The 27,632-nt window shown below is 47.8% G+C and overlaps 3 protein-coding genes across 7 annotated transcripts in view; 1 reads left to right on the forward strand and 2 right to left on the reverse strand.

Annotated features, from left to right (window-relative positions):
* The window catches only part of LOC114772827 (protein bicaudal C homolog 1-like), a 46,155-nt gene extending 25,718 nt beyond the window's left edge, over positions 1–20,437 (reverse strand). Inside the window, exons 1-3 of one of the 2 annotated variants that reach the window (XM_028965538.1) lie at positions 20,079–20,437; positions 12,692–12,738; positions 5,141–5,210 (exon numbers count right to left, since the gene is read on the reverse strand). In XM_028965538.1, coding sequence (XP_028821371.1) covers positions 5,141–5,210; positions 12,692–12,738; positions 20,079–20,271 — 310 coding nt within the window. In that variant the 5' untranslated portion in view covers positions 20,272–20,437. Of the gene's footprint in view, positions 1–5,140; positions 5,211–5,309; positions 5,335–12,691; positions 12,739–20,078 lie in introns of those variants that run through there. The other variant, XM_028965539.1, reaches the window with a different exon arrangement.
* Positions 20,438–21,528: 1,091 nt separating this feature from the next.
* Positions 21,529–24,761, forward strand: LOC114772822 (DNA-directed RNA polymerase III subunit RPC4-like). 3 transcript variants are annotated; one of them, XM_028965529.1, is made up of 7 exons: positions 21,529–21,569; positions 21,846–22,190; positions 22,267–22,313; positions 22,959–23,110; positions 23,199–23,323; positions 23,401–23,889; positions 23,980–24,761. In XM_028965529.1, exons 2-7 carry the CDS (start codon positions 22,026–22,028, stop codon positions 24,136–24,138), a joined length of 1,137 nt encoding a protein of 378 aa, XP_028821362.1. In that variant the 5' UTR covers positions 21,529–21,569; positions 21,846–22,025; the 3' UTR covers positions 24,139–24,761. The 3 variants fall into 3 exon arrangements, with proteins under 3 accessions (XP_028821362.1, XP_028821363.1, XP_028821364.1); XM_028965530.1 differs by having other exon boundaries at positions 21,546–21,569; positions 21,901–22,190; XM_028965531.1 differs by lacking the exon at positions 21,529–21,569 and having other exon boundaries at positions 21,674–22,190; positions 23,401–23,670; positions 23,740–23,889; positions 23,980–24,705.
* Positions 24,762–24,845: 84 nt separating this feature from the next.
* On the reverse strand, positions 24,846–27,106 carry LOC114772823 (transcription factor A, mitochondrial-like). Of its 2 annotated transcripts, none has more exons than XM_028965534.1 (7): positions 26,853–27,106; positions 25,967–26,094; positions 25,826–25,896; positions 25,590–25,739; positions 25,411–25,506; positions 25,286–25,342; positions 24,846–25,213 (listed from the first exon to the last, which is right to left on the reverse strand). In XM_028965534.1, the coding sequence occupies exons 2-7, from the start codon at positions 26,013–26,015 to the stop codon at positions 24,959–24,961; spliced, it is 678 nt and encodes a 225-aa protein (XP_028821367.1). In that variant the 5' UTR covers positions 26,016–26,094; positions 26,853–27,106; the 3' UTR covers positions 24,846–24,958. The 2 variants fall into 2 exon arrangements, with proteins under 2 accessions (XP_028821367.1, XP_028821365.1); XM_028965532.1 differs by having other exon boundaries at positions 26,848–27,105.
* Between the last annotated feature and the right edge of the window lie 526 nt (positions 27,107–27,632).

The following is a 27,632-nucleotide window of genomic DNA, read 5'->3' on the forward strand; positions in this document are numbered from 1 at the left end:
ATTATCTGATACTTCCGTGCTAAAGTTTCTGGTTTTGTAGGCTCTCTGGGAGGAAGACAGTAAATGAGAAAATTACATTCGAACCCCCGAGCCACTCTTGGATATGGGTGGGACTGTATGGGTGGGAAATGATACTGTGAAATATTTTGCCAGGTTATAATGAGCAGAATAGCGGTAGGAATGCCATTTGATGTAAAAGATGTAAAACATTGGCCTAAACAACGAACCACATTCTCTAGAAGTTAAAAACTTTTGGACACACCCACTCCATGGAGGCCATGCAGTCTAAGATGAAGGATATTTTGCATTAAAAAAATGCATAAAGATGAATTTCTTTAATGAATCCAAATGTTGAAAGTCATCTTCTGAAGTCCTTCAGGCCTGTTAGGAACCCATCCTCAATTTTACGCTTGTTGAGAGAGACCAAGAGGGTGAAATGCGGTCAAAGTTCATGGCCTTTGACAGCAACATGGAACATTATGGATGTTGGAACCCATTGTGAAGAATTGGCTTCGTAATTCGTGGATTGGATTAGCACCAGTCATTTTTGAGTTGGGCTCTGTTGGGTAACGGTGAGCTCGTGATAAGACGAACGCAACATCTGGAAAACAAGCGGTTGCCAGAGAAGAGCCCCTCCACGTCCGCCCCTCCGGGACCGTCGAGTGACGCGGGTTAAAAATAGTCACATCTGGCCGGCGCTGGAGCACCTAGAACACGCCGCTCCGGTCCCAGCTGTGTTTGTCAAGGGTTCGAAGACGCCGACGGGCGGAGTCAAACATCTGCTGGAGCGGCGCCCTCGCCGAGCCGTGAAATCCGAGACAGGGTGATGACCGGTGGGCTTGTTTAACTGTCCGACCAATCGGTGCTTCAGGCTCGTGTTCCTGTGTGTATTGCTGGGTAATGGCCAGTGTGTGTGTGTGTGTGTGTGCTTGGGAAGTATTTTATGGCCCCTGGAAAGGCTTTGAAAGGCCCACAGTGGGTTATGTCATGTGAAAGGGAGGTGTTTTTGTCGCCGGACGGGGAAGAGAGGTCGTCCAGGACCTTCATCCACAGCCAGCGGGTCTCCAGCGGCGTCCCAGCACACATGGGCGTTGTCAAAGAAGGTGCAGAGACACAAAATTCCAGCTTGTCGTTCCCTGGTCCCCGTTTTTTGGCAAGCGTGAAACTGCACAATAAGAAAATCGGAACAACAGGAAACGTGTAGAACGTGTAGAACAGTTGCAGAACTGGCCAAACCAATTTCGCGACGTGCCGGGTCTAAATGATGTCCGAGGTGGAAGTATTTTGTGCGATTGCTTTTAGTTCATCTTGCCATGTGACTGATGAACATCATCATCATCAACAACAACGGCAAACGTGCCAAACAGATGTGTGCGAGCTCGGAACAACATTCCGAGGCCACGAACGCTAGCGAAGCTGTTTTACGGCGCAAAATGGTGTTCTTTTATTGCGCCAAACACGCGGGAATAAGGAGGTTACAACAGGGAGCAAAACGGCTGCTTCCGCGTCGACTGAGGCCAGGAAAGCCACGCCCTCTTTTCCTACCACGTTCTTCGATGGGAAGGTGGGTGCCGCGCCGGCACTAACTGCTACGATGGCGTCTGCTGGTGTGAGGGACACCAGGGACGAGAGTTTGATGAATATTCTGCCTGCTTTGTGGAGCTTCCTGCGGTCTTCCAAACAAACGCTGGTCCTCCTCCTCCGAGGCCCTTGATGTTTATAGCAGTTGTGTTCTTGTAAATGCCGCGGCACTGGGACTTGCCAGGAATGGGCTTTCCTCTCTACCATCTGGGCACTGGAACCCATTACATACACTAACAGGCCAAAAGTTTGGACACCTTCTAAAGTTTGGACACCTAAAGTTTTTTCTTTATCTTCATGACCATGTACATTGGTAGATTCTCACTGAAGGCATCAAAACTATGAATGAACACATGTGGAGTTCTGTACTTAACAAAAAAAGGTGAAATAAGCGAAAACATGTTTTATATTCTAGTTTCTTTGCTCTGGTTACTGCTTTACACACTCTTGGCATTCTCTCGATGAGCTTCAAGAGGTCATCACCTGAAATGCTTCTCCAACAGTCTTGAAGGAGTTCCCAGAGGTGTTTAGCACTTGTTGGTCCAGCTCACCCCAAACCATCTGGACTGGGTTCAGGTCCGGTGACTGTGGAGGTCAGGTCTCCACTTTTTGTTAAGTACATAACTCCACATGTGTTCATTCATAGTTTTGATGCCTTCAGTGAGAATCTACCAACGTAAATGGTCACGAAGATAAAGAAAACACGTTGAATGAGAAGATGTCCAAACTTTTGGCCTGTACTGTATCAGAACTGTAAAGAATTTCATCTTCAGTGATGAATGTTTCAATGCATTGAACATTTTGCATTTTAAACTATTTCATTTTTTTCAGTATGGCCAATTTCCCTTTTGTTAGAAACGTTTTTTTTTTTTGACACGGGGTGGTTTTGACAGTTTGAATAATTTTGTGACTGGCTGTAGGCTGCATCATTTTCAGTGACCAACGTCACTCCCTCCTGGACAGTGGAGATCAGTGCTGAAATGTAATAAATATTGATGGCATGCTATTATATCTGGCATCATTCATCGTTCTAGTGGCGCTATGTTCCGTCAATGTGAGTATTAAGCAAATTCTTTGGAACTGAACTTCTGTTGTCATGGCGATGCTATAATTCTTCCTCCTCCAACCAGTGTCAGGACCACATTGTCCCCCCATGAATTTTACTACAGTTCATCCTCATGGAGGGCCGAGAGCAAGAGCCAAAATAGGGACGTTGACATGAGAGCAAAGATCCTTATAAAATGTAGGAGAACCTTCCCGCTCCTGGCTTAGGAAACATGGCCTCGGCTGCCTAGCGTGTTGCCACGGCGCCGGCAGTACAGCCGCTGCCACGCAGTGTGGAGAACAAGAGGAATATAGATTTAAAAAAAGAGAAGCGCGATAAGACTGGCACGGTGGTTTTTGTCCCGGGCTGTTTTTACAGCTGCTGCTGGCCGGCCGCTGTAGTCAGCACTCGTAAATCTCCACCTTCAGCCCCCCGGATTTACCGGCAGCCCGGCTCTGGACTCGGAAGAGGTGGGTGGCAAGGGAGGGCACCCCAAATGTCAGCCAGCTGCCTACCGTGTGGATCCTGTCCTGTCCAGAAGGAGGTTTATAGATCTACAGTGTAGATTCTGCTCTGGTTACTATACATCTATCACCATGTACAGATTTAATGTCATTTCAGGTGAAATATACACACGTAGATCAGGCAGTGGTGTGGAACGGATTATACGATAGTCCCAAAAGCGTCATATTATTTTAATCTCATAATAGTTACAGCATCACTAATTTGAATACGGCTGCTATGAGAATGCACACGTTACTTTTCTCTTTTTGGAGTATTTCGCGTAGAATATATATTTTGTGTGGCGTTGCACTGTGAAAATTTCACTGACAATAAAGCTTTGAACTTTGACACTGTGAGTTACAGCCATCACGTTGCAGCCTACATATTCATTTTAATGCACGATGATCAGCGCTCTAATTTTTAATACACATTGTCACGCCAGTGGTACATGAGCCCAGAATTTGCAGAAACTCTTATCATCTGTCTTCTACAGTCATGTTCTGTTTGAAATTGTAGTGAAAATTTTTTTTTTTAAAGATTTGATTAATGTTAGTCTTTCTTTTACAGACACACACACACACACACACACACACACACACACACACACACACACACACAGACACACACTGACAAGCAGCCCTTGGCCCTGGCAGCTCCTGGCAGAGATGGAAACGACCGCTCGGCGTTGACAGAGTGAAACAGACTGCCGAAAGTGCAACGCCGTCCTCCGCCCGGTCCCTTTTCTAACGAAAAACTCCAACCGCGATAACGGCGATTGGTCCGTCGCCGCCGCCGGCTCTGCCGGTACAGCAGATAGCTGTGAGGAGACTCCCGAGGCTCACGTGGGCTGGATTAGCCGAGACACTTCCAAGCCTCCGAGTCTGTTCTGTGTCAGGACGAGAGCTGAAAGTCCCCGGGGACAGATGCCACCAAGCAACGCAGCTTCGTCAGGGTTCTTAGTCCCCGGCTCCTACGACAGGTCCATTTCCAGGTCCTTTAACCTCAATGAAACGTGTAAGGGAGGTTAAACAGAACACTTTATCAAGCTGACATCTTGTAATATCCATTAAAAGTCATGCGAGGTCACCAAGCCTGTTACAGTCGTACAAATGTAGATAAAACAGATCTATATAATCGCTATAAGGAACATCATTATAGTATTATAAGTATTCGAATCCGTGAAAAACACACGTTTTCCAATGACAGCCAATCAGGTCGTTATTTTTAAAGATTCCACCGATATGTTGAGCTGAGGTTGAACTCAAACGCCAGGCAAACAAACAGGAAGTGGCTCGGCCCCCCCCATGTGTCGGCGTGAGACCCACACGTGTTTCCCATCCGTAACGGGCCGAGATGTTTGGCGCGTATAGTCACCGGATAACTGCACGCCGTTATGCAACATTCCTGTCGGACGAGGCAAGGCTCGGGGCGCCCGCCAACACAAACAATCAGTGCGAGAATATGAACGACCTTTGACCCCCCCGGGAACCACCTGGAGCCAAATAGCGGTGCGTAGTACGGGGATGATTCAACTGCGGTGGTTCTGGTACTGAAGTAAATGCAGCGCATTTCAAATCTTCATACGAAATTAACTAATTATATATATACGCACACACACACACACACACACATTACTCATTTCATTTCATAATTATTACTTTTACACTTTTACAACAGATGAAGTTGCACTACTGATTAAAACGTTTGCACAGTACTGTATCTATACAAGCATTTGCACGGTTTGTGGCCTTACCGAGGCTCTCTCTCTCTCTCTCTCTCTCTCTCTCTCCGTCTCTGGCCTGGGTTGAAAAGTTTAGTGTGCGTTGCACGCTGGTTTTTTTTTTCACTGTTTACGCGATGCTATCAGCTCCGCCGGCAGAGTGGCCCGCGCATCTGGTTCTGGCCGGGAGAGGAGCGTGAAGGGAGGGAACGGGCCATCGGAGGACGAGAGAGGGAGAGAGAGAGAGAGAGAGAGAGAGAGCGCGGGATGGAGCGGAGAAATGCACTTACCCTTCTTGGACTTAGCGCCGATCTTGAGTTTGGAGGGCCAGGCGATTTGAGTTTTGGTCTCCTCCATGACCTGCGGGGAAGAAAGAAACGCGGAAAAACATGGAATGACAAACATGAATCTGTCACATGGAAACAGTATTTCATGTTGATTGGTCGTTGTGGGACGTTCCTGGCTTTGTAACAAGCATTCCTGCGTCTCCTATTGAACACACACACACACACACAGACACACACAGACACAAGAAGGGAAGAAAAAGAAAGCAGAAAAATAATGCTTAACCCGCGATTAATGCCAAAACCTCTGGTTATCCATAAAGCGTCCCATTCGCCAAGAAAAAGAAAGTGCGCATTCCTCCGAAGATTTCTTCCATTTATTTAGACGCGGGGCTGAATGGACAAAATTACAAGCTGGGCAACTGTATCCACATCATCTGAGCTGAACGAGGGGAAAACACGTTATCTCACTTGTCCCAATTTCATTCCTTTCATTAGAAGGTCCTCCAAACACGACCTCGCAAATGAAAAAGTACGTAACTACAATAACATATAAAAAAAAAAAAAAAGGCCGGAGACATGGCCCTAATGTGTTGCACATTAAACCGTTTCCTTTCACAAAATGGTTAAAACACTAAAGCGGATGAAATTAAAGCCTGGCTGTTTCGTGTTTGTCCTTGGAAACTCTTAAATTCATACGATATGCTGAACAGCACCCATCAACCAAATCCAATTAAAACAACCCCAACTGAAAGTTCCCCTCCATAATTGATGGACCTACAGACTTTCTCCCCGTCATCTCTGGACGCGATACAACGTGCGTCCAGGAAACCCCGGCAAAAATTAATCAGCACCGGTGTCTCGGACACAGAACACCGGCACCAAACGGTCCAAACCAACCCTTGTGCACCATCTCCAGCGGCTCAACATGCCCTGTAATCGCTTACTGATATTTTACATGACGTACAGTACAGGCCAAAAGTGTGGACACCTTCTCATTCGAGGTGTTTTCTTTATTTTCGTGACCATTTACGTTGGTAGATTCTCACTGAAGGCATCAAAACTATGAATGAACACATGTGGACTTTTGGCCTGTACTATATATACACGACTGTGTGTTACTGCATGGAATATCTGCATAAATGGCGTTCCATGATCACTGAGTTTGTCACTTTGAAAGCTTCACACATTAATGGAACAACATTTCCTATCGTTTATCTTAAAGAAGCGATAAAAACATCTGGTGCATCAGCTGCAATGAAATAAATATGAAACTGGTTCTGGTGTGATAATCTGCTGAAGCTAACCTCATAGCGGCATCAGCAGCACACTGGAGCAGTGCATCGTGATCTTCCCTCTCATGTATTACTCCCTTTACATATAGAATTTGGAATATGCCGTGAAATTGTTCATTTGAGATGATTACATCATCGTAGTGAATGTCTAGAGCTGTCTGCGGTGCTGATCCCTGGGGTTTCAGGGGTTAAATGTAACCTAAAATGCTTCTCTCCTCGCCTCAATTAAGCCGGGTTCCATTCCCTGCCAAACTCAGCACTGAGCTCCATCAGCTCACCAGTCCTGCTGAGAACGATGGACACGGCCGGAGACGGACAAGCCGGGCGTGGTGAGCGAGCTCATTATCGCCCGGGTCAGTCGAGGATCCCGTTGGCGCTCGTGGTAACGGCCGCGCTCTCACGCCGCTCTGTGTCAATGTTGCTTTACCCCCGGTCCCGTGCTGTTGTTGGCCACGCCGGTGTGGCGCGAACGGCGTTGGAAAAGCGGACCACACACGCGCTCGGAGGTGCTCTGGAGCCATTTTGTTTTATGGAGCGTCCGACGTCTAGCCGCTAATTTACAGAAGGAGCATATACGCCAATTTGCTGAAAAGAAGTACGAATTTGACGAAGAAAACGTACGAAACATCAGAGAACCGCTTTCACAACAACATTGCGTCTCGAAACAAGATTGACGAGTCCCATTCAATGACCCCATCATCATGGTCAGATGACCCGCTGTTATGTAACGCTCCGCCGTGTGACCGTGGCGGAGCCACAGCTGCAACGTCAGGCCCGGGACCTGCCGCTAGTCCGGCCCTCGGCGCCTCGCAAACAGACCCCGGTGTTGTTACGAAAGCCGCCCCGCGTTAGAACGCGAGTCGGGGTCTGGACGGTGTTGACACAGCTGCGCCGTTTGAAACCTGCTGGGCCCAATTGCTCGGCCGTGTTAAGAATGTGTTTTGGCCAACACCGAATGCACACGGCGCATGAACGAAAAACACAAGCTGCACAACGAACGAGTCCGGAGCCTGTCGGGGCAACAAATGAAGCGGCTCTGCCAACAAATCACCGCGAATTACCTCCGAACAACGTAGCGGCTGCACGTCGCTGTTCGTTTTTAGCCTAATAGCATCATAATCATTCATCATTTTCTCATGGACACATAACTGGATCCCTTGTTGGCTACGGCATGCGGAAATGGAAGATTCTGGAAGACTCTGAAGGTTTAAAATCGATTTCGTTTATGATTATTACCAATGAGCAACGAAAAACTACAGCGTCTCAGGGATGCACGTAACAAAGTCACGAGATGGATATACTACCAGCACCCTGAACAAGAGCTGTAAATCTTGGGTCGGGCTCAGGCTCACCAGTCCGGTAAACTTCTGGCCTATAGTACCGCTCCTTTCCGTATTATTCGCCGCTTGTCGATTTGTTTCAGTGGTTGGTAAATTAGACTTACTGATAAAATGTTACCCCACCGTCGTCAGGTGATGCCTTTTTATTTATTGCGAGACGTGAAAATGGGTGCTGAGGAGGTCATGTAGAGGCTAGCCCGCATTTCGCCGCACCTTTCCTTTCCTGTACTGGTCGGGTCGGGTCGAATTCTGTCGGGCTCAGGCCAGGTCGGGTCTCAAAAGTTACAGCTCTACCCTCAACATTAAATCATCCATATCTTTGTCAAACGGCCTTCCCCCGAGGCAAGAGGAGTGAAAGGCCAGCCATTTGTTTGGGGTCCCCCGCTTTGTCTTTGTCGGGCTGCGACACCCCCCAAAACAGGAGACTCCTGGGGGTGACAGGGCAGAAACAACAAATTCTGATTGGTCTGTGGCAACTTCCTGGGAGTCAAATATATAAAAGAATTTTCTCTTGTGGTCTGTGGGTACTGTTTTTCTCCTGGACCAGACGACCTCTCTGCAGCTTGGCTCCTGGCTGTTCTCTATCTTTCTCTATCTTTTTCTCCTTTCTTTTATTGTGGGTTTTTCTGTAACTTTGGTACCTTTTTTTACATACAATATTTACATGTAACTGCAATAGTAATTTACTGGTGTTAAAAAATAATTTTAACCTCTATAGTGCCACGCCTCTTTCTGCCAGATAACAGTGTTTTAATACAGTGCTTTGTGTAGAGAGTTTTATACCTCTTTAAAATATTTTTTGAATTTAAAGATTTTTCATAATCTGTCGTCTCAGTACAATTTTTAAAAATATATATATAATTGTATAATAATCATTTTAAAATCGCATCACAGCCCTCTGAATCTTGTGAGTTGTCTAGAGATTCCCATCTCGATAATATGGCATTCAATTTTGTTTAATAGTCATAAATATTTCTAATACTATGATATAAGCTTCTGATAGGGTTCTGAGAAGCAGTTGTTTGCAATTCAAAAGCACATTATTTTATGAATATATGCTTGGGACATTAATTCATTCTAATTATTCTTTCCAATTCATTCACTTTGTTAAGTCTGAGTCGTAGTGGTCTTCGACCACCGTGTTCTACTAGACATGGGACATTTGGACTGCTTCCTTATTTTTTTTAGAATAAATAAATTCAACAATTTGTGTGCCCTTGTTGTGCAATGGAGTGACATTTATTGTTCTAATATGGATTAAAATAATAACTTTTGATTACTTGACAGCATTCACAGTAAGAAGTGTTTCCTAACGTGACACTTAATACTAACTCATTCACTCCATAACTGACTAAAATAATCCTTCCTGAATGAGAAAGAAAAATTATTTAATAGTGATTAATAGAGATTTAGTGATTATGAGGCCAATTAAAAGTGAAAAAAAAAGTGAAAGTGAAACACGGTGAACCGTGTCCTCTGTATTTAACCGTCACCCTTGGTGAGCAGTGGGCGCCATGACAGGTGCCCGGGGAGCAGTGTGTGGGGACGGGACCTTCATCAAGGGGACCTCAGTGGCACCTTGGCGGTTTGGGATCCTGATTACGGGGCCGCTTCCTTACCCGCTAGGCCACCGCTGCCCCACGGATGCCTTAAAGCAGACTCTATGTCTCTACGTCTGGCTCCTGTCTTCGCTAATGAAGAAAAAAAAATCCGGATGACTGCAAGCGCTGAAATGTGTTTTTCGGCCGTCGTGACAAAGGCCTTTTGCTTAAGTGGTCTGCTACTTGACGGGGTGCGGAGGAGATGACTAAACGCTTTCTACTGCCTCCCCGGATTAAAGACACATGGCCTCAGGCCGGGAAATCGCCCACGCGGCGTCTGAAAAGCAAAGGAAAGACATCGCTCGGCCGCTCCTTGCGGGGTGGATCACATCTCCCAGGGGGAAATGATCTCATGATGCCTCGGTCCAGCGATGGTTTCACGATCGCATACCACCTATTACGCCGCTATTTTTATCCCAGGCAAATGTTGTTGATTTCTTTGCTCTTCGCTCTGTTCTGTATGGACTGGTACTGGGAAGAGACTGAGCGTGTGAGGTCGGGCCGTTCAGGAAACGTGGCGTTGTGCTCGGAACAAGGCGCTTTCAGAAATTACGAGCGTTCCACACCCAGGTCTCGAGCTTCGGGAAAAACCCTAGCGATTGATCAGGAAACCACTCGGCAGGTCAGGAAATAGTGTTGAGTGGAGTGAGTCTCTCTTTGGGGAAGAACAGGGATGTTGTAGGTTCTTCCATACGATCTGTTATCAGGAACACAAGCTCTGATGTCTTTTCCAAGACAGGATGCGAAGTTCTACTGGAACAGGGCCTGGCATTGCCCTGCCCGTGCCTGCTGGGTGCCTGGCCACGCCCTGTTGGGCCAGCGCAATCGAGGCGGTTTGAGGTGAGCTGGACCAACAAGTGCTAAACACCTCTGGGAACTCCTTCAAGACTGTTGGAGAAGCATTTCAGGTGAAGACCTCTTGAAGCTCATCGAGAGAATGCCAAGAGTGTGCAAAGCAGTAACCAGAGCAAAGAAACTAGAATATAAAACATGTTTTCACTTATTTCACCTTTTTTTGTTAAGTACAGAACTCCACATGTGTTCATTCATAGTTTTGATGCCTTCAGTGAGAATCTACCAACGTAAATGGTCATGAAAATAAAGAAGACACATCGAATGAGAAGGTGCAAATTTTCGGCCTGTACTGTATGTTGGGCCAATGTCATGCAACTAATGATATCATTACTATGATATGGTATCATGATATTAGATCATTGAAACATTGATCAATATGGCTATTTAAATAAGATTTCACATTTTCAGCATAATCAAAGAGTCACATATCATTTTAATGGAAAACATTTCATTTTTTTTTTTTTTTTTTGTATGGACAATTTCAACCGTGTTATCACTCTCACCCCATAAATATTATCTAAGAGTACTACTCATCATTCTCAGAAACGACATCAGTATGAGCTGTCATACCGTGAAATACATGGGCACCATAAAGAAAATCTCCAGACATGCGCACAAAAAAAACGTGTTTTTGTAACGGTTGGATTTACGGCATGACTAAAAGCTTTCATGCATCATCTGAGCAATTTATATCATTTTGATTAAACCCACAGTCTACCGGTAGAATTTAAGCTTTCGGAAATATGTCTGCAGGCCCAGAAGATTCCTGGAGAACATCAACTTCGGCCATTTCACAAATTCCCGGTGCGGCTCAGCGGCGAAAAAGCCGAGAGCTTTTGTCTCCGATTCGGCCCCCGAACTTCGGCGCACAGTTTGAACACAAACACCGCGGCGAGCGGGAATGAATCTTGCCATTGTGGAGGCGCGCAGCATGGAGACTGGCGAGGCCTTGAAGCGGCCGGCGAGCACGGTGGACAGGAACCAGCCGTTTGTTGTGATAGAAAACAGACGTGACTCTGGTGATCTGCCGCTGAGCTCTGTGAATCGGACCTTTCTCTCCGAAAGCGCTGATTCAGCCGGGGAAGTTCTCCACGCGCAGCTGGGGGAGCCACGTCTAGGTGTGTATTAAAGACAGATGATACTGCTTTTGGTTTTATATGCCGCTCGCGGTCCTTGAACTTGCCATTCCTACGTGAAAAGTCAATGTAGACAAAAAAAACACTTCATTCTGAATCATCAGCATGGTTCTAGAGTTATATTTTATGTATAAAATACTTAAATTGATGGCTAAGTGGTCAGAACCCCTCATTAACCCCATAATGCTAAATGTCCACTAATTTGTCGTAAAATTGTTTGTAAATTGAAATTGTAGAGTTATATTTTACGTATAAATAATTCTTTTTTTTTTTTATTGATGGCTAAGTGGCCAGAACCCCTCATTGCCCCTTAATGCTAAATGTCCTCTAATTTGTCGTAAAATTGTTTGTAAAATGAAATTGTAGAGTTATATTTTACGTATAAAATAATTCTTTTTTTTTTTTTAAGTGGCCAGAACCCCTCATTGCCCCTTAATGCTAAATGTCCTCTAATTTGTCGTAAAATTGTTTGTAAAATGAAATTGTAGAGTTATATTTTACGTATAAAATAATTCTTTTTTTTTTTTTTAAGTGGCCAGAACCCCTCATTGCCCCTTAATGCTAATCGTCCTCTAATTTGTCGTAAAATTGTTTGTAAAATGAAATTGTAGTTATATTTTACGTATTAAATATATATATATTTTTTTAAGTGGCCAGAACCCCTCATTGCCCCTTAATGCTAAATGTCCACCAATTTGTCGTAAAATTGTAAAGACTCGGCAGACTCGGTTTATTTTTGTGGCTTGATATAATCCTCAGCTACCATGGAACACCCCAAGGCCCGAGGTCCGGCCTCGATCCGAAACGGCGGGTTTATTTTCCCACACGGCTCTGTTTTACTGGCCGGGATTCTTGAGTGAAATTGACGTATCGCCTGAACAGAAACGGCAGAAGTTATTTATTTTCGAGGCGTTTTTTCCCCGCGCGGCTCGTGCAACGTGCAGGTTTCGTTTCGCGGCCGAGGTGCCTGCGCCGTCAGCGGCCCTGGCTCTCATTAGCGCAGAACCGGCCCGGTCCGCCAACTCATATTTATCCACCGGGTGCCAATTAGGTCCGCATGCACGTTCCATAAAAGCCTTCATTTCGGCACGGAGGAGGAAAAACAGGCGCTGGATGCTTTCTTTGGCTTGTTTCTGAAACCAAGGAGGACTATTTTTCACACATTCTTACAAAAGGTGTCAAGGTCGGCCATCTAAGTGATTTGACAATCGGTGGGCATTGCATTCGAAAATGGAAACCGAATCTCGGAATGTACAAGCATCCTGTACTGTACGTTGGGGGCCACGTATGGGCCAGGCACCTTACGGCTTCATGAAAGTGACATTCTTACCTTCTGGAAGAAATCTTCACCCCCGTTCACCCTCCCTTCGGACGCAGCTGGGAAAAAAGAGAGCGTTTTTACAATCAGTAACGGGGTTAATATTGTTCTCAGGTTCGATACATTTTTCCAATAAACGTTTCAACATATTTTTAGACAGCGATAAACCGGTATTGAACTATAACATTGACGGTTATAGTGCTTTTATATCGGTTGGTCCCCTAGTTCTGTATCTGAAGTCTCTTGGTGCCACATTGATCCAGTCCCACAATGAGATTTCCCAGGATTCTGTGTCTGTAGCTTTAAATGCTAATGAGGAGGAGAGAGGCGGGACGAGGAGGAGAGCGGCCTTTAGGAGTTGAGGAGACATTTGCGGAAATTATGTCATCAACACCATCCACCAACCACAATGTTTGGTACAGACAGGAAGTCGTTTTGACGTTTTTACAGAAGAAACAAAATGAACCCGCTGGTTGTTCAGAGTCTCGCGTCCACCATGACGGTTGGTGGAAAAAAGCATGAGAAACGGGAGGTAACCTTTCCCCTTATGACGTCATAAGGGGACAAATTCCAGATCCGACCGTCTGAGCTGCCGCTCTCTGAACGTTGAAAGACCAAAGCACTCTTTACACCTGTCGCCATTTCTAGCTACTGCAGGACTATAGACAGAACTATAGACAGAAACTCTTATTCATGTTAAATCATCTCACAAAGTCACATTTTCATAATAGGGGACCTTTAAGGATTATCAGTGTCACAAAATGAAGGCTGCCTGACTGGGAACCTGCGAACAAGTTGTAAACAAGGCATACAGTATTTATATCGCCCCCTTGTGGTCTCAAAAAGCTACTATTCCAAACCTCATTAGACGCAATGACAACTGAATATGTAAATGTTATCAGCATCAATCTCATAAAACGTTATGAAATGATACGCTATCTAAAAAAATGTAATGAAATCATTATAAATAGTTCCTAGGCAAGTGTATTAAAGCTCTGAGAAACTGTCGGGGCTTTAACTCAGCTGGCCAGTCTGACTTCTGGACGCCTGTCAGATCCTCGTCCAAAATAAAGCGGCTCTCTGGTTATTATTGCTGTTCCCGTCCTGTCGAGTCAGAAAGGTATGAGGTACTGCTCGCGTCGCTGCAGAGCGTGCACAGGCCGGGCCAGCTCCTCTGTCAGTGTCTGAACAGCGGGAAGGCAATTCGTGTGGTTCGCACTACCCATGACTGTGAATTCCGGAATTCTGTCTGAAGAAAGCCGAAAAACGTCAACGGGCCAGAGCTTTTTCCCAGTCTGACAGTGAGGCGAATGGCGCGGGTACAATACAAGGCAATGGGGAATGCGAAGCGAATGGAAAGCCATAGAAATATGATATTGAGCGGCTCCCTGCCCACTGGAGAAAGTCCCAGACCGAATGGTCACACAAAGTGTACAAAACGGCTTCACAAGAACCTCCAGTTTCCTCAAGGGGACAAATTAACTAGGAGTGTTGCGGAAATGACAGCTTCTCATTCCATCCTAACTACTCTGAAATGCGGCTTTCCCGAATAAAACCCTAAATTCTGCACCCAGTGTAGAACAAAACACCACAAAGTGTATAATATGTTAATAAAGCAATTATACAGGACAACAACTGCATGACGAACCCTTTAATTGGTCGGTTCTCGCCCTGCACACCACATCACTAACTTGGTCGGATTAACAGAGCAAGAGAGCATTTACAGCGCCTATTCCGTACAGTTCCGCGTACTGTACGAACCCAGAGCGATGTGAGCTCTTCGCTTATGGCAGCAGAACTACAAAGCCGTCGTTCAGGGGAGGTTGGTGAAAAGCCGCTGAAACTGCAGGCACCGGCTGAGCCGAAGACCCCGTCTCGACTTCGCGGGTGGACAGTTTGTCCCGAGACACGAAGCCATTTACTGCCATATTCTATAGTGTATGGTGCCGATAAAAAAATAGTTAAGTGGTGCTATATCATCCACCAGGCAAAAGTCTGGACGCCCCTACTCTGTGGCGGATGGAGCCATGTTGGAGAACCCAATGCAAGATGCATATTTAGTATGATTTGTTGTATGAGGAGAAAGTAAAGTAATTTTGATGAATCTGTTTTTTCCTCTTTTTACCTTCACGGCGGCTTTGTTCACTATCGTCGTCATCATCGTCATCGTCAGCCGCTTGATGAGACGCTCATTAACGCGAGTGAATGATAAGGAAGTGCTCTGCATGAACCTTCAGGACTGTTGGAAACGGTGGAGAGAAGACACGAGTGTGGTGTTATTTATTACATAACCTCCTGTGTGTTATTTCATAGTCCAGCGTCTTCAGTTTTTGTTCTATAATGTCAAAAATGCAAAACCCTTAAATGAGTAGGGGTGTCCAGACTTTTGACTGGTTGTGTGTGTGTGTGTGTGTGTACGTATTATTGAGAAAGTTTTTTTGCATATCAGCTGGTTATGTCCCGCTGGTTGTTGCCCAGCAACCTTCAAACAAACTTTACGCCGCTGGGCAGAAATAATGATAATCAGAGTTTGCCGACTTCATAACTGCGGCTCAGCGTGTCATCAGCATATAATGTATACACACGTCACTCTGCATAAACCTGTTACAGGCGAACGGAATCCATCGCTCTCATTTGCATAGCCATGCGAGCAAAAGCCTTGACTTTAAAATACAATGTAACACTTGCAAAAGGGGAAAAACGTTGAATTTGCATTATTCAGACCTCTAAAGGGCCAAAAAAAAACATGTACTGTACAACGGGGGCTATGATGAAGCTCTGTTAGAACATTAAAATGTAAAAATCACTCGAAAACCAAGTTTTCCATTGGACACACGACCATTGCTGGGCGTAGAGCCGGGAGCGTGGAGAAAAGAGAGAGAGGCCGCCACCAAGAGCGCCCCGGCGGGGTCATGTGGGTCATGCTTTTTATCGCGACCATTACCGCCAAGCACTCAGGTTCTAATCTGCAGATGAAACGAAACGACGGGCTTATTTATTGGCCACGTGACACGGTGTCCCCGAATGTCCCATTCGTGGGTCACAGCGGCAGGAATGTTCGCGCCAGAAGGAGCTACATATGCGCGGTGAACGCGATGGCGCTGTCGTCCGTAGTCGGATCCAGATGTGCACTGGAACGTGTTTGTGCCTCTCTGACATGCAGCTTGGACCCGGGCTTTTATTCGCGCCGTGTTGCTACGGCAACGTCTTTGGACGCATCGCCTGTGTTATGTTCAGCAGGCGACGAGTTGAGCCATTAATTCCTAAATATGCCACATTCATTACGTGCAGCGTGAAATACGGATTATTACATAAACGTAAATATCGGAAACGTATCTTCATGCTTATAATCAATTCTTGGATTTGTAATTAAATTTCATTTTTTGCCGTGTAACGTGCATTGATGTTACTCCAATGTTACTCCGCCCCTAAACCCCTTAAAAGTCCGACAAGTGGCCCGCGTGGTCGGGTTAAATCCGAGGAGGCACCGGAGCACCGACAATCATTACACAAACGCTACACTCACACACACTTCACACATCATATCGCTTCCAGCCGCATTCAGCACATTGCGTGTATTATTCCTTCATCATGTTGTGACGGCACGTTACCCAGAACATTTGGCAAAGCGGCCATTTGGATATGAAACACCGTCAGGAAGTCTCGGAAATACACGCAATTGGTCCAAAAAAAACCCAAAAAACACTATATACATGCTTGCCGTATGAAATAAGAGCGGGTCCTTCCTCCCGGCCCATGTTTTGGTGAGCCAGCGGATCATTTTCACCATTTTGCTTTTTGGCTCTCGAGAGGTCGGGGGCCGGCTGTGGTGAGGCGGGCCGTTCCGCTTCTTCCCATAACACCGCCTCCGGTCCTCTCCGGCAGCTGTGCCGAATTACCGTCCGCCCACCTCTCCTCCGGGGTCCCCCGTCCCAAACCGACACAGGCCGGGACTTCCCGCTCCCTCCCGGCACACCTGGGTGCGCGGGGACGTGTCAAAAGACGCGGCGGGATCCTGGTGGGCGACCGCCTGGCGTTGCTCTAGGCCCCGGTCCAGGACGAGGACCGGCCCAGCCCCCTCCCCCCGCCGCATTCCACACGGCAACAACTTCCTGCCCCGTCCTTTCAAAGATGAGCCCCTTCCTCGCGGAACGAGGCTGCGGGACCCCAAAGGACACGTCCCCTGGGCCTCAGCTGAGTCCACAGTGCAAGCTATCCGCGCTTGGGACGGTGAAGCCGTGGGTCTTTTGCCTTTGGTGTCGCTTAGAGAAAGTCGACACTTCATGTGGCTGAAAACACCAGAGTGGCATTTATGGGTTTCCTGTGCAAAGGGGACAATTTGAAAATTCTAGCAAGTCGGTGGCCCCTCTCATAGCTACATCATGCACGCTCATTAAGAAGTGACTTAGGTACAAATCATAAAACCTCCAAAGTAGCGGTGCAGGGTGTCCTCATGGACATCTTAAGAATGAAACATGTCCATGAGGACATAATCATGCCACTTCTCATGGCTACTACTGTTAAGGAATGACTGTTCCAGAGCGACTTACAACGTGCTTCCATGTCACCATGGATGAAGTGGTCAGTTCTGGTTCACCAGGACCCCCAACTACGAATACAATCTTTTTATTCACTCTGTTGTAATTAGGGAAAAAAATGGAAGATTCCAGGTTTATTACAAATTTGGATCTTGTGCGGCGTAACGCTGTTAGAACAGCACACTCCCGCGTCTCGTAACTTTTACGGGGTTTCTCACCCACCTGCGGGGAACAGTAAGAACGTGCGGCGCGGCTATCGGTGTTGTAGCAACACATGATTATTTTGGGGCTCCAGACGCAATAAAAAAAAAAAAAAACTTTTTCTGGCGCCAGTTCGGACGTCTGCGAGCGTTGCAACACCGCCGGGCCACAATCGCCCCTTCCTCCCCGTTTGGAAATGTGTCTGGTAGCCACTGTTACGCCGAGCTGGGAATCATGCCGATTAAACGGCGGGCGAAACGCCGTAGCACGGACGGCCTTTCAAACGGTCAACGGGGCAGAGCGCCGGGAGACAACGTCTCTTCATCTGAGGAATGTTGGACAAATCGCCTCGGCGGATCACCGACTTGACCAGATGTTTTCTGGGAATCTACTGGAAATGTAGTGCACACCACACACACACACACACACACACACACACGTAAAGAGAGGGTGACGACTTCCTGGTCATGCGGTAATGCCATAATTCAATCCCGAAACCGTGACCCTAAAACGACTGCCTAGGCGATTCCACGCTCCTCTTCCCGTACAGAGTCGGCCACGTTTGGCTCAATCCACATCTGCACAAAAGTGCACAGCTGGCAGCCCAAAACCAGCACAAACGCCAAAAATACAAAAATACAAAAATACATAAATACAGTACAGGCACCTCATTCAACGTGTTTTCTTTATCTTCATGACCATTTATGTTGGTAGATTCTCACTGAAGGCATCAAAACTATGAATGAACACATGTGGAGTTCTGTACTTAACAAAAAGTGGAGACCTGACCTCCACAGTCACCGGACCTGAACCCAATCCAGATGGTTTTAAATAAATAATAAAGTGAAGTGATTGTCACATGTGATACACAGCAGCACAGCACACGTTGCACACAGTGAAATTTGTCCTCTGCATTTAACCCATCACCCTGAGTGAGCAGTGTGTGGGGACGGTGCTTTGCTCAGTGGCACCTTGGCGGATCGAGATTCGAACCGGCAACCTTCTGATTACGGGGCCGCTTCCTTAACCGCTAGGCCACCACTGCCCCCAGTGGTGGCCTAGCAAATATGCAAATATGCTACTCGAACCCTGGGAAAAAAAGAGGACTGTTTACCGCGTCCTGGGGCCGCGCTTTATTTAGCGCCTCGGTGGCGGTGAGCAGGAGGTTCTACGCGCAGATTTTTACGCATCCACCCCAGTGGCCCGGGCCTTTACGAACGATTCGGAACAAGATGGCCGTCGTCGCGGAGCCATTGTCAGTGCTGCAGTTGGCCCATATATATCCCACGCCATACAAACCGTTTACACGAGGGGCGGCGTATAACCAGCGCGCCCTCCACTGCCGCTACGGCACAGATATATTACACATTCATTACTTCCAGCGGAGAAACGCGGCCGTTCTTCATCCTGACCGAGCTTCGTGCGAATGGTGGCCTACGGAGGATCGGAGGATCAGCGTCCCCTTTTTTTTTGATTGTCACTTGTGATACGCAGCAGCACAGCACACGGTGCACACAGTGAAATGTGTCCTCTGCATTTAACCGTCACCCTTGGTGAGCAGTGGGCGGCCATGACGGCGCTTTGCTCAGTGGCACCTCAGTGGCACCTTGGCGGGTCGGGATTCGAACCGGCAACCTTCTGATTATGGGGCCGCTTCCTTAACCGCTAGGCCACCGCTGTCGTAAGACCCTGTCCACTGACCCTTGACCCTGGGTTCCCGCCATCCATCTTTTTGTCACGAGAATCGAGCAGAAGCACACAGGCGCCTGACAGCCCTGACGCCACCGAAGGAGGAAGAGAGCAGGAGGTCCGCCACGTGCACGAAGACACGTTCGGAGGAACGTGTCCCACCGGCCAGAAAACCACGACGGGCCCCCTCCACGCTGGGGCGCGCGTCCCCTCACGCGTCCCACGAGGCTCTATTAAAGCGGCCCGGCAACGGGAAATTGGGTGTACTGTAACGTGATGGGTTCTGCAGCCATTCACAACCCCAGAAGGGGGGAACGTTGCGGCATGTCCCCGCCCCGGGCTGATAAACGATGTCAAAATGCATTCGTTCGTTAAAATGGTCCAAGGCCCTTCACAGTCAGTCAGCGCTGCTTTATTTGGACGATGAGGAAGATTTCACGGAGGCCGCAGCTCTCGGCACTTAACGGCGGGAAATAAAGTTGTCGCGACTGCGCCCCCTGTCGGTCGCACGCCGTACTGCTTAAAAACAAAAAAAAGGGGGGGGGGGGACTCAGCTAATTTAATGGTAGAAAACGATCTGCTACGATAAAAACTTTTTTTTCCGCCGCCTGCGGAACTGGCGGTCAGTAAAAGAAAATTCTACTGTAATAATAAAAGTGGTGACGTGACGATGAATTGTGAAATAAAACGATCCGAACGGTCTGGGAAAGTAGTTGACCACGGAAAAACGTAGTTTGTAAAAGAGATATGTAGACGATTAAAATGATGATTTGTTCCGTCTTTTTCCTGCTCAGAAAGGCAGTAGCCCCATTCAAGCCTAAATATTAACACGAAAGTTAATATGTTAACTATTATAACTTTTTTTTTTGCAATTTTGTTACACCAAGTATATAAAGTTTTTAACTTTGCTCTCGTACAACTACAGTCCTTCGGAAAATGTTTTTTTTTTTTAAAAAGTCCGGAGCTGTTACCTAACAGCATGATTTCCAGCTTCTTGCGGTCCACCCTGAACCTCTCCTCGGTCCACTCGGGGTCAGGGGGCAGGACGGGTCCGCCGCAGTCCTCCTCCGACGCGGGCAGCGGGGAGTCCGTGCTCCGCTCGCTGTTGGAGCCCGGGTCGGACTGGTGCGCGTATCCGCCGAGGGAGTCGCGCCGAGCGGCCATGGCTTCAGCACAGCGCCGGGCACCGCGTTGCGCGCAACTTCCAGCTCCTTCCAGCGCCTTTCCGTTCAGGTTTCGCCCGAACTCATCCCTGTGAAGCCGAGGCTATTTATTCCGGGGCTCCCCGCACAAAGCCGTGCGCCGCGTCCTTCTGCCCGACTAAAGCGCCGCCCTTTAACCAGGCTCCATCCAAGTTGGAGAAGATCCTCCTCCCCCCGACTCTCCTCCAGCCACACGGCGCGTTATAAACCTGCAGACAGCGTGCACACTCTTTAAGACCGAGAATGCCCCCTCTACATAAATGCAATAAAAAAATATATATATATATATACACAGTACAGGCCAAAAGTTTGGACACAGCTTCTCATTAATCGCGTTTTCTTTATTTTCATGACCATTTATGTTGGTAGATTCTCACTGAAGGCATCAAAACTATGAATGAACACATGTGGAGTTCTGTACTTAACAAAAAGTGCAGACCTGACCTCCACAGTCACCGGACCTGAACCCAGTCCAGATGGTTTGGGGTGAGCTGGACCAACAAGTGCTAAACACCTCTGGGAACTCCTTCAAGACTGTTGGAGAAGCATTTCAGGTGATGACCTCTTGAAGCTCATCGAGAGAATGCCAAGAGTGTGCAAAGCAGTAACCAGAGCAAAGAAACTAGAATATAAAACATGTTTTCACTTATTTCACCTTTTATCTCTCTCTCTCTCTCTATATATATATATATATATATATAGAGAGAGAGAGAGAGAGAGAGAGAACAATTAAGGTGATAAGAAGATAATTAAGGTGATATTATTAGACTCATATTAGTCTGTACCTATGCCCATTAATTAATTTTGTTCATGCTGTGAAAATAGCGCCATCCCGTGGACACTCGAGAACACAAACTAACAGTGGCGACAGAACCATTATAAAACCGATTGTTTATAATAACTTGCAGACGCGTGTTCGTGGGTTTCAGGACCATCGAGTAGCCAGCTCCCGAAAGAAAGACGTCATTATCACGTCGCTGAAAATAGTGTGAAAAAGTGTGATTTTTTTTTTCATTTTTCAGCGAGGGAAATGTTAAAAAGAGGGGCGCACTGTGCCTTTTGTGCATTTGCTGTTTAAAGCCCGATATTTGCACGAAACTTGTATCTGTGATGAGCAACGTTATGGGAGATCGTGATCGGCGCGCCTGCGCGTCAATGATGTGTCACGTGACCAAAACAGCGCGCCGCCGTCAGCTGGGCGGAGTTGCCAAGTTCGCCATATTCGGAGCGAAGAGGGGCGGGTTGTTCGCACAATTACTGGTAACGTATTGTACCTTTTTCCGCCGGCCGTTTCGTTCTTAATGGATGAATAAATAAGTAGCTTGTTTGCTCCAAACGTCATCTCGCTGAAAAGGACAATAAGCACTTCCGTCTGTTTGTCTGAAAAAGAGTCCGTGTACGTCCTGTGATCTGGCAACCAATGGATGCGAGGCCAAATAAAAGATCGGGATGTGTCGGCGTGGACTGTGCATGCTTATTGTTTTATTTTTTTGCTTTTTTAGATCCAATTTAATTCTATTTCTCCGCGTTGTACAGCGGACTTTATTTCTTGCCGCGTCATAGAAACTGACGCACATTCTCCGGATATTAGAACCAAGATGGAGGCGAGGAGGACGCGATAGCGCGCGAAACGGCCGCCCGTCGGATCGCCCGTCGGATCGCCCGTCTTCTCCCGCTCCTCCGCGTCCGCCTCCGTATGGCGCCGCGCCGGGCGACATGAGCGACCGCCCCGGAGCCGAGCCGGCGGCCGGTCCGTCGGGCGCCTCCGGGCCCAGGCCGGGCAGAGGCGCGCTGCCCGGGCGCCTGAACCTGAGCCCCCCTCCGCCGGGCAGGCTGACCTCCCTGCGCTCCAGGGACCTCACCCTGGGCGGCTTCAAAAAGGTCGCGACGCACGACACTCCCCGCTCCACCCGTCCGTCGTGGGGCGGCTCACCACAACCTGCTCTCTGTGTTACAGAAAACCTTCGTTCCGAACCTGCACTCCGTGCGCAAAGTTAAAGACGAGTGAGTGTCCGCGTTAAATGTTCTATTCATGGTGACAATTCATAAGTAAGGTTCATAAATAAAAAATAATTAAAGATGAGTGAGTGTCCGCGTTAAATGTTCTATTCATGGTGACAATTCATAAGTAAGGTTCATAAATCAAAAATAATTAAAGATGAGTGAGTGTCCGCGTTAAATGTTCTATTCATGGTGACAATTCATAAGTAAGGTTCATAAATCAAAAATAATTAAAGATGAGTGAGTGAATGTTCTGGTTATTACGAAACTATTCTATTCATGGTGACAATTCTTAAGTAAAGTTCATAAAAAATTAATTATTATTATTTTTTAAATTAAAGATGAAACATTAAAGACGATTGAGTGAATGTTCTGGTTATTACGAAACTATTCTATTCATTGTGACAATTCAGAAGTAAAGTTCATTAAAAAGAATAACAAAAAAATAAAGATGAAAGATTAAACATGAGTGAGTGACATGTTCTAGTTATTATGAAACAATTCTATTCGTTGTGACAATTCACAAGTAAAGTTAATAAAAAATGTTTTTTTATTAAATAAAGATGAAAAATTAAAGATGAGTGAGTGAATGTTGGTTATTACGAGATTATTCTATTCATTAAAAATGTGTTGTATTTGCTTGTGAAGGCTGAGGAAGGAGGCCCGCGCCGCGCCGAAGAAGGAGAAGCGGGACAGGGAGGAGAGGCAGCGAGATGCCAAGAGGAGGCGAGAGCGGCCCCAGGTCATCCAGTCGCACTCCATCTTCGAGCAGGGCCCCGCCGACACCATCAAGAAAACGGGTAAATGCGGCGAATGCCGGGGACGCGCCGCGCCGGGCCTGCCGCTGTGTCGTTGTGTCATTGTGCCGGGGCTTTCCGCCAATTCCAGGGGCCTGGCGACACGCCCGTCCGGACGACCGCGGCCCGTCGCCGCTCACAAAGTGCATCAAGAAGGAGAAGAACGTTGCAGACGAGGACGAGGACCACATCCTGCAGAAGCTCCAGCGGGACGACGTGAGTATATGCCGGAGTAACCGGCCCGGGGACGCGGGGGTCCGTAGCGCCGTGATTAACGGGGATCCGCCTCCAAGTTCCTAGACGACCCGGGTCTGAGGAACGACTCCAGGCAGAGACCGACCCAGCTTCCGCTCCACCAGCCCGGCAGCTTCCTGTCAGACGTGGAGGGGACGCCCGGATGTGCCGGGACGCGGCCCGCGGTCGGAGACCTCTTCCGGCAGCTCAGCGTCTCCGACCAGGAGGAGCTCTTCTTCGTACAGCTACCAGACGTGCTCCCCGGGCGTCCGGCCGGCGCCAGAAGACCGGAGGACAGGCAGCCGCCTCACGTTAAAGGCCAAGCTCAGGTGCGTGGAGGGCGGGGCCTGTACGTACGCGCCAAGAACGGCGCGACTGACGCCGCTGTCCCTCCGCAGGATCCGGGCAGAAGGGAGGGACACGTCCTCTCGGACTTCTCGGAGGGCCCGATCGGGAAGCTGCAGATCCGCAAGTCCGGAAAAGTGCAGCTGGTGTTGGGGAACACCAACTTGGACGTGTCCGAGGGCGCGGCCTTCTCGTTTCTGCAGGTACCGTACGACCCACGACCTCAGCCCGCCAGATTTCCACAAACGGCGGCCACGATTGGGTTAAAAGAACCGCCGTCTTTCCGTCCACAGCAGCTGGTGTCCGTCCGCCTGTCCGAGGGCCGCGCCGGGGACATGAGCATGCTGGGAAACGTGCAGCACAAGCTGGTCTGCTCGCCCGACTTCGAGACGCTGCTGCAGGGGGTGGAGCTGCCGCCAGGGCCCAAGCGCCAAGCTCCTAGCGTCACCTAAACGGGACTTCGGGCCACTCGTACTCGCCAGACAGCTACTATATACGGGCCCTAAACACCGTTTTATTACCAGCACAAAGTAGCTCACTAGCTTATTCTTTTCATAGACTATTTAGTAGAAGCTGGTTTTAAGAACGGTGGACGGATGGCGTCCGTGGCACGTGGCCTGCTCCACTGGGCCGGGCCTGGCTACGTACGACTGGAACGTGTTTTTTTTTTTAATGTCCATGCAGCGTACGGTTTTGTAATAAAATGTGGCTTTATTTATTAAAAAAGTACAAAACAGGGTCGTCTCGCGTCCAGGAGGAATACATGACAGTGTTTGAACCACACCAGACCAAACTTCATTATCAAACGTACGAAACCGTAATTGGGACTTTTAGCTGGAGTTAAGCGCTCAGTCTTTATAACATAATACAGGTAACACTGATACGTAAGAAATAATACATTTCTAATACATACTACGTTTTCTATGCTTCTATAAGTATATAAGCTATATATATAACCATAGTTTTTATATATATATATATATATAAATACACAGTATATTTGCACAATGAATAGACATTCATTTCGCTTTAGTGAGCACTTAAGAGCAGCTACTGTACGCCAAACGTGTGTAATAATTACAAAAGGCCTCGCTGGATTTATATCATTAAAGTTCAGTCCAGGATTTTTATATATATAAAAAAAAAACTTTCACAGTTTAAATTTTTTTTTTTTAATATACAAGCTACGTGTAAAGCTGCTAATAACAGAAACGCAATCCCTCCTACAACAGAGACATTTTATTCTGGATGGACTTCGGTGGGACCCGGCGCTCAGGCCTTCTTGCCGGGCGTCGCAGTCTTTTTTGCGCCGGTCGCCGCCTTGTTGGCGGGGGACCTCTTCGCCGCCGCCGATTTCGTCTTGGCTTTGACGGCGGACTTCTTCCGGCCCCGCTTGGCGACCTTCCGGGGCGCCCGCTCCTTCCTCCGGACGACGTCCTCCCGCCCGATCTCGACCATGTGCTCCTCCCACGCCTTCATCTCGTTTTTATACCGGATCTTGTCGTCTTCGGCCAGCTGTACGTAGACCTGGGCGCAACGGGAACATCATTCAGGCGAGGGGCCGCCGAGCGGAATTCAGAGCCGGGAATAGCCACTTACTTGCTTTTGATTGGCTAAAAGCTTTTTCCAGTCGTCCATGAGCGACTTCATCTTGCCCTGAAGTCGGAACTTTCGTCAGAACGGACGCACTCGACTTAATAAAAGACGCTCGGTCGCTTCGTTACCTGCATGGTGGTTCCCTTGGCCTCCTCGAAATGCTCCGCCATGAAGATGTTGAAGGCCGTTCGCGGCCGCTTGGGTTTGCCGAGGCTGGTGAGCTCCTGAAATGTCAGAATAAAAGCCCTTATCATCATCATCATCGCTTTGTTACGTTATTACTTGTTCGTTAAAACAGGAAATGCACCCGCTTCTTCCTGAGGGCCCGCCTTCTTGCCATTTTCAGCCTCTTCTCCGACATGATGGCCGCAGACTGGGTCGGCGTGAGCTGGGCGTGGTATTCCTCCATCGCGGCTTTGTACCGCTCCCTTTCCTGCAGCGACGCCTGCTGAAAAGGCTTTTTTTTTCGGAGGACACGTCGGAGAGGGCGTTAGCGGCGTTGAGCGGCCCGCGTCCCGAGCGGCTCGAGCTCGAGCGACTTACTTGCTTCTGTTCCGGCGTGAGCGCCCTCCACTGCTGGGCGATCTTCCTGACGATCTCCACGACTTTCACGTCTGCGGGAGTGCAAAGGGCGTTGAAAAGGGGCGGGACCAGCGGCGGGGAGTCAAGGGGCGGAGCACCAACCTGGATGCTGGCCGGACACGACGGGCTGCTGCTGCTTCACGAAGCGCATGTACCCCGTCAGGGGTCTCTTGGGCGGGCCGGCCGGGGCGGTGCCGAACCACCTGGCTGCTGGAAGGACACGCGCACATCTGAAAGGCAAGAAGGTTCGAGGGAGGTTTCACACACAGAGACAGGCCACAAATATGTACATTAAAAAGGTTACACGTAACGTGGATGCATTTTGCATTATAAAGGTTACACGTAACATGGATGCATTTTGCATTATAAAGGTTACACGTAACATGGATGCATTTTGCATTATAAAGGTTACACGTAACGTGGATGCATTTTGCATTATAAAGGTTACACGTAACGTGGATGCATTTTGCATTACAAAGGTTACACGTAACGTGGATGCATTTTGCATTATAAAGGTTACACGTAACGTGGATGCATTTTGCATTACAAAGGTTACACGTAACGTGGATGCATTTTGCATTATAAAGGTTACACGTAACGTGGATGCATTTTGCATTATAAAGGTTACACGTAACGTGGATGCATTTTGCTGTGCACTAAACCAGGACAACGTCATATCAGACGCTCAAACTTCAGGCTGGAAGGCACGCGGTGAAGTGTCCTGGACGAAGACACCAAAACTCTGGCACTTGGTCCGGAGTTGCATCGGAATGCAACTTTATTAGAAAACAGCTTTTGCAATCGTGCAGTCAAGAGCTGAGGACGAATGCACCGATTAAAACGGGCAATAAACACTGGCTGAGCATCCGGTGCAGTAGTATAACATGGTAATAAAAGTCCATCAGGGCGACGAGCCCATATAACATAAATGAGGAGATGCGAGGCCCGCATGTGGCCGGAGGAGCCTCGCCGAGCCCCCGTACCTCACCGCAGACGCCGCCGAGAACACGCCGAGGAGCGGCGCGGCCAGCAGGCGAGCGCCCGCGGAGATCAGACCGAGAGGCGCCATTCCGCTGCGGGGACGGTGGGGTCTTCAAAAGCCGACGACGGCGGCGAGGAGACGACAGGAGGGGAAAAAAACAACAACCGGCAGCGACGGAGGCGACTTGAGCGCAGAGCGGTGCGGTTTACAGACGCGGGGACACTCGGGACGGCCAACATGGCGGAGCCCGCGGAGCCTCGGCCAATCAGACGCGGCCTGCTCGCTCAAGCCCCGCCCACGACCGCTTTTCGCCTTTATTATTACAACTTTCAACCAACGTCCAACCAGTAATTCAGTAATGCTCCTTTAAATCTTTATAAAACACAAAAAAGGGCAAACTTTTCGCACATCTGAGCAAGTCACTTGCCTTTTCTATATCATTATTTCAGCCCAAACTTTATATAAGCACCATTGCACAATTCATTAAATAAGTATGTTCTTTGTTTTGTATGTGTATTTGTTGCCTCAGCCCCGCGTCATTCCAGCCGGAGGCAGGTGACAGCCTTGCTATTGTGCGCCTTAGAATATCACGTTGCACCCTGGATCATGTGAAAAACAGTTTGTCAATTTCGTTTTGAAGACTCTACCCAATTGTGGATATATTGTGGGAGGTAAGGGGTGCTGAACGGTAAAAAAAAAAAAAAAAAAAAAAAAAAAAATATATATATATATATATATATATATATATATATATATATATATATATATATCAGACAACACGACTGA

The sequence above is a fragment of the Denticeps clupeoides genome, unplaced genomic scaffold (genome assembly GCF_900700375.1).
Source record: "Denticeps clupeoides unplaced genomic scaffold, fDenClu1.1, whole genome shotgun sequence".
Classification (NCBI taxonomy): Eukaryota; Metazoa; Chordata; class Actinopteri; order Clupeiformes; family Denticipitidae; genus Denticeps; species Denticeps clupeoides.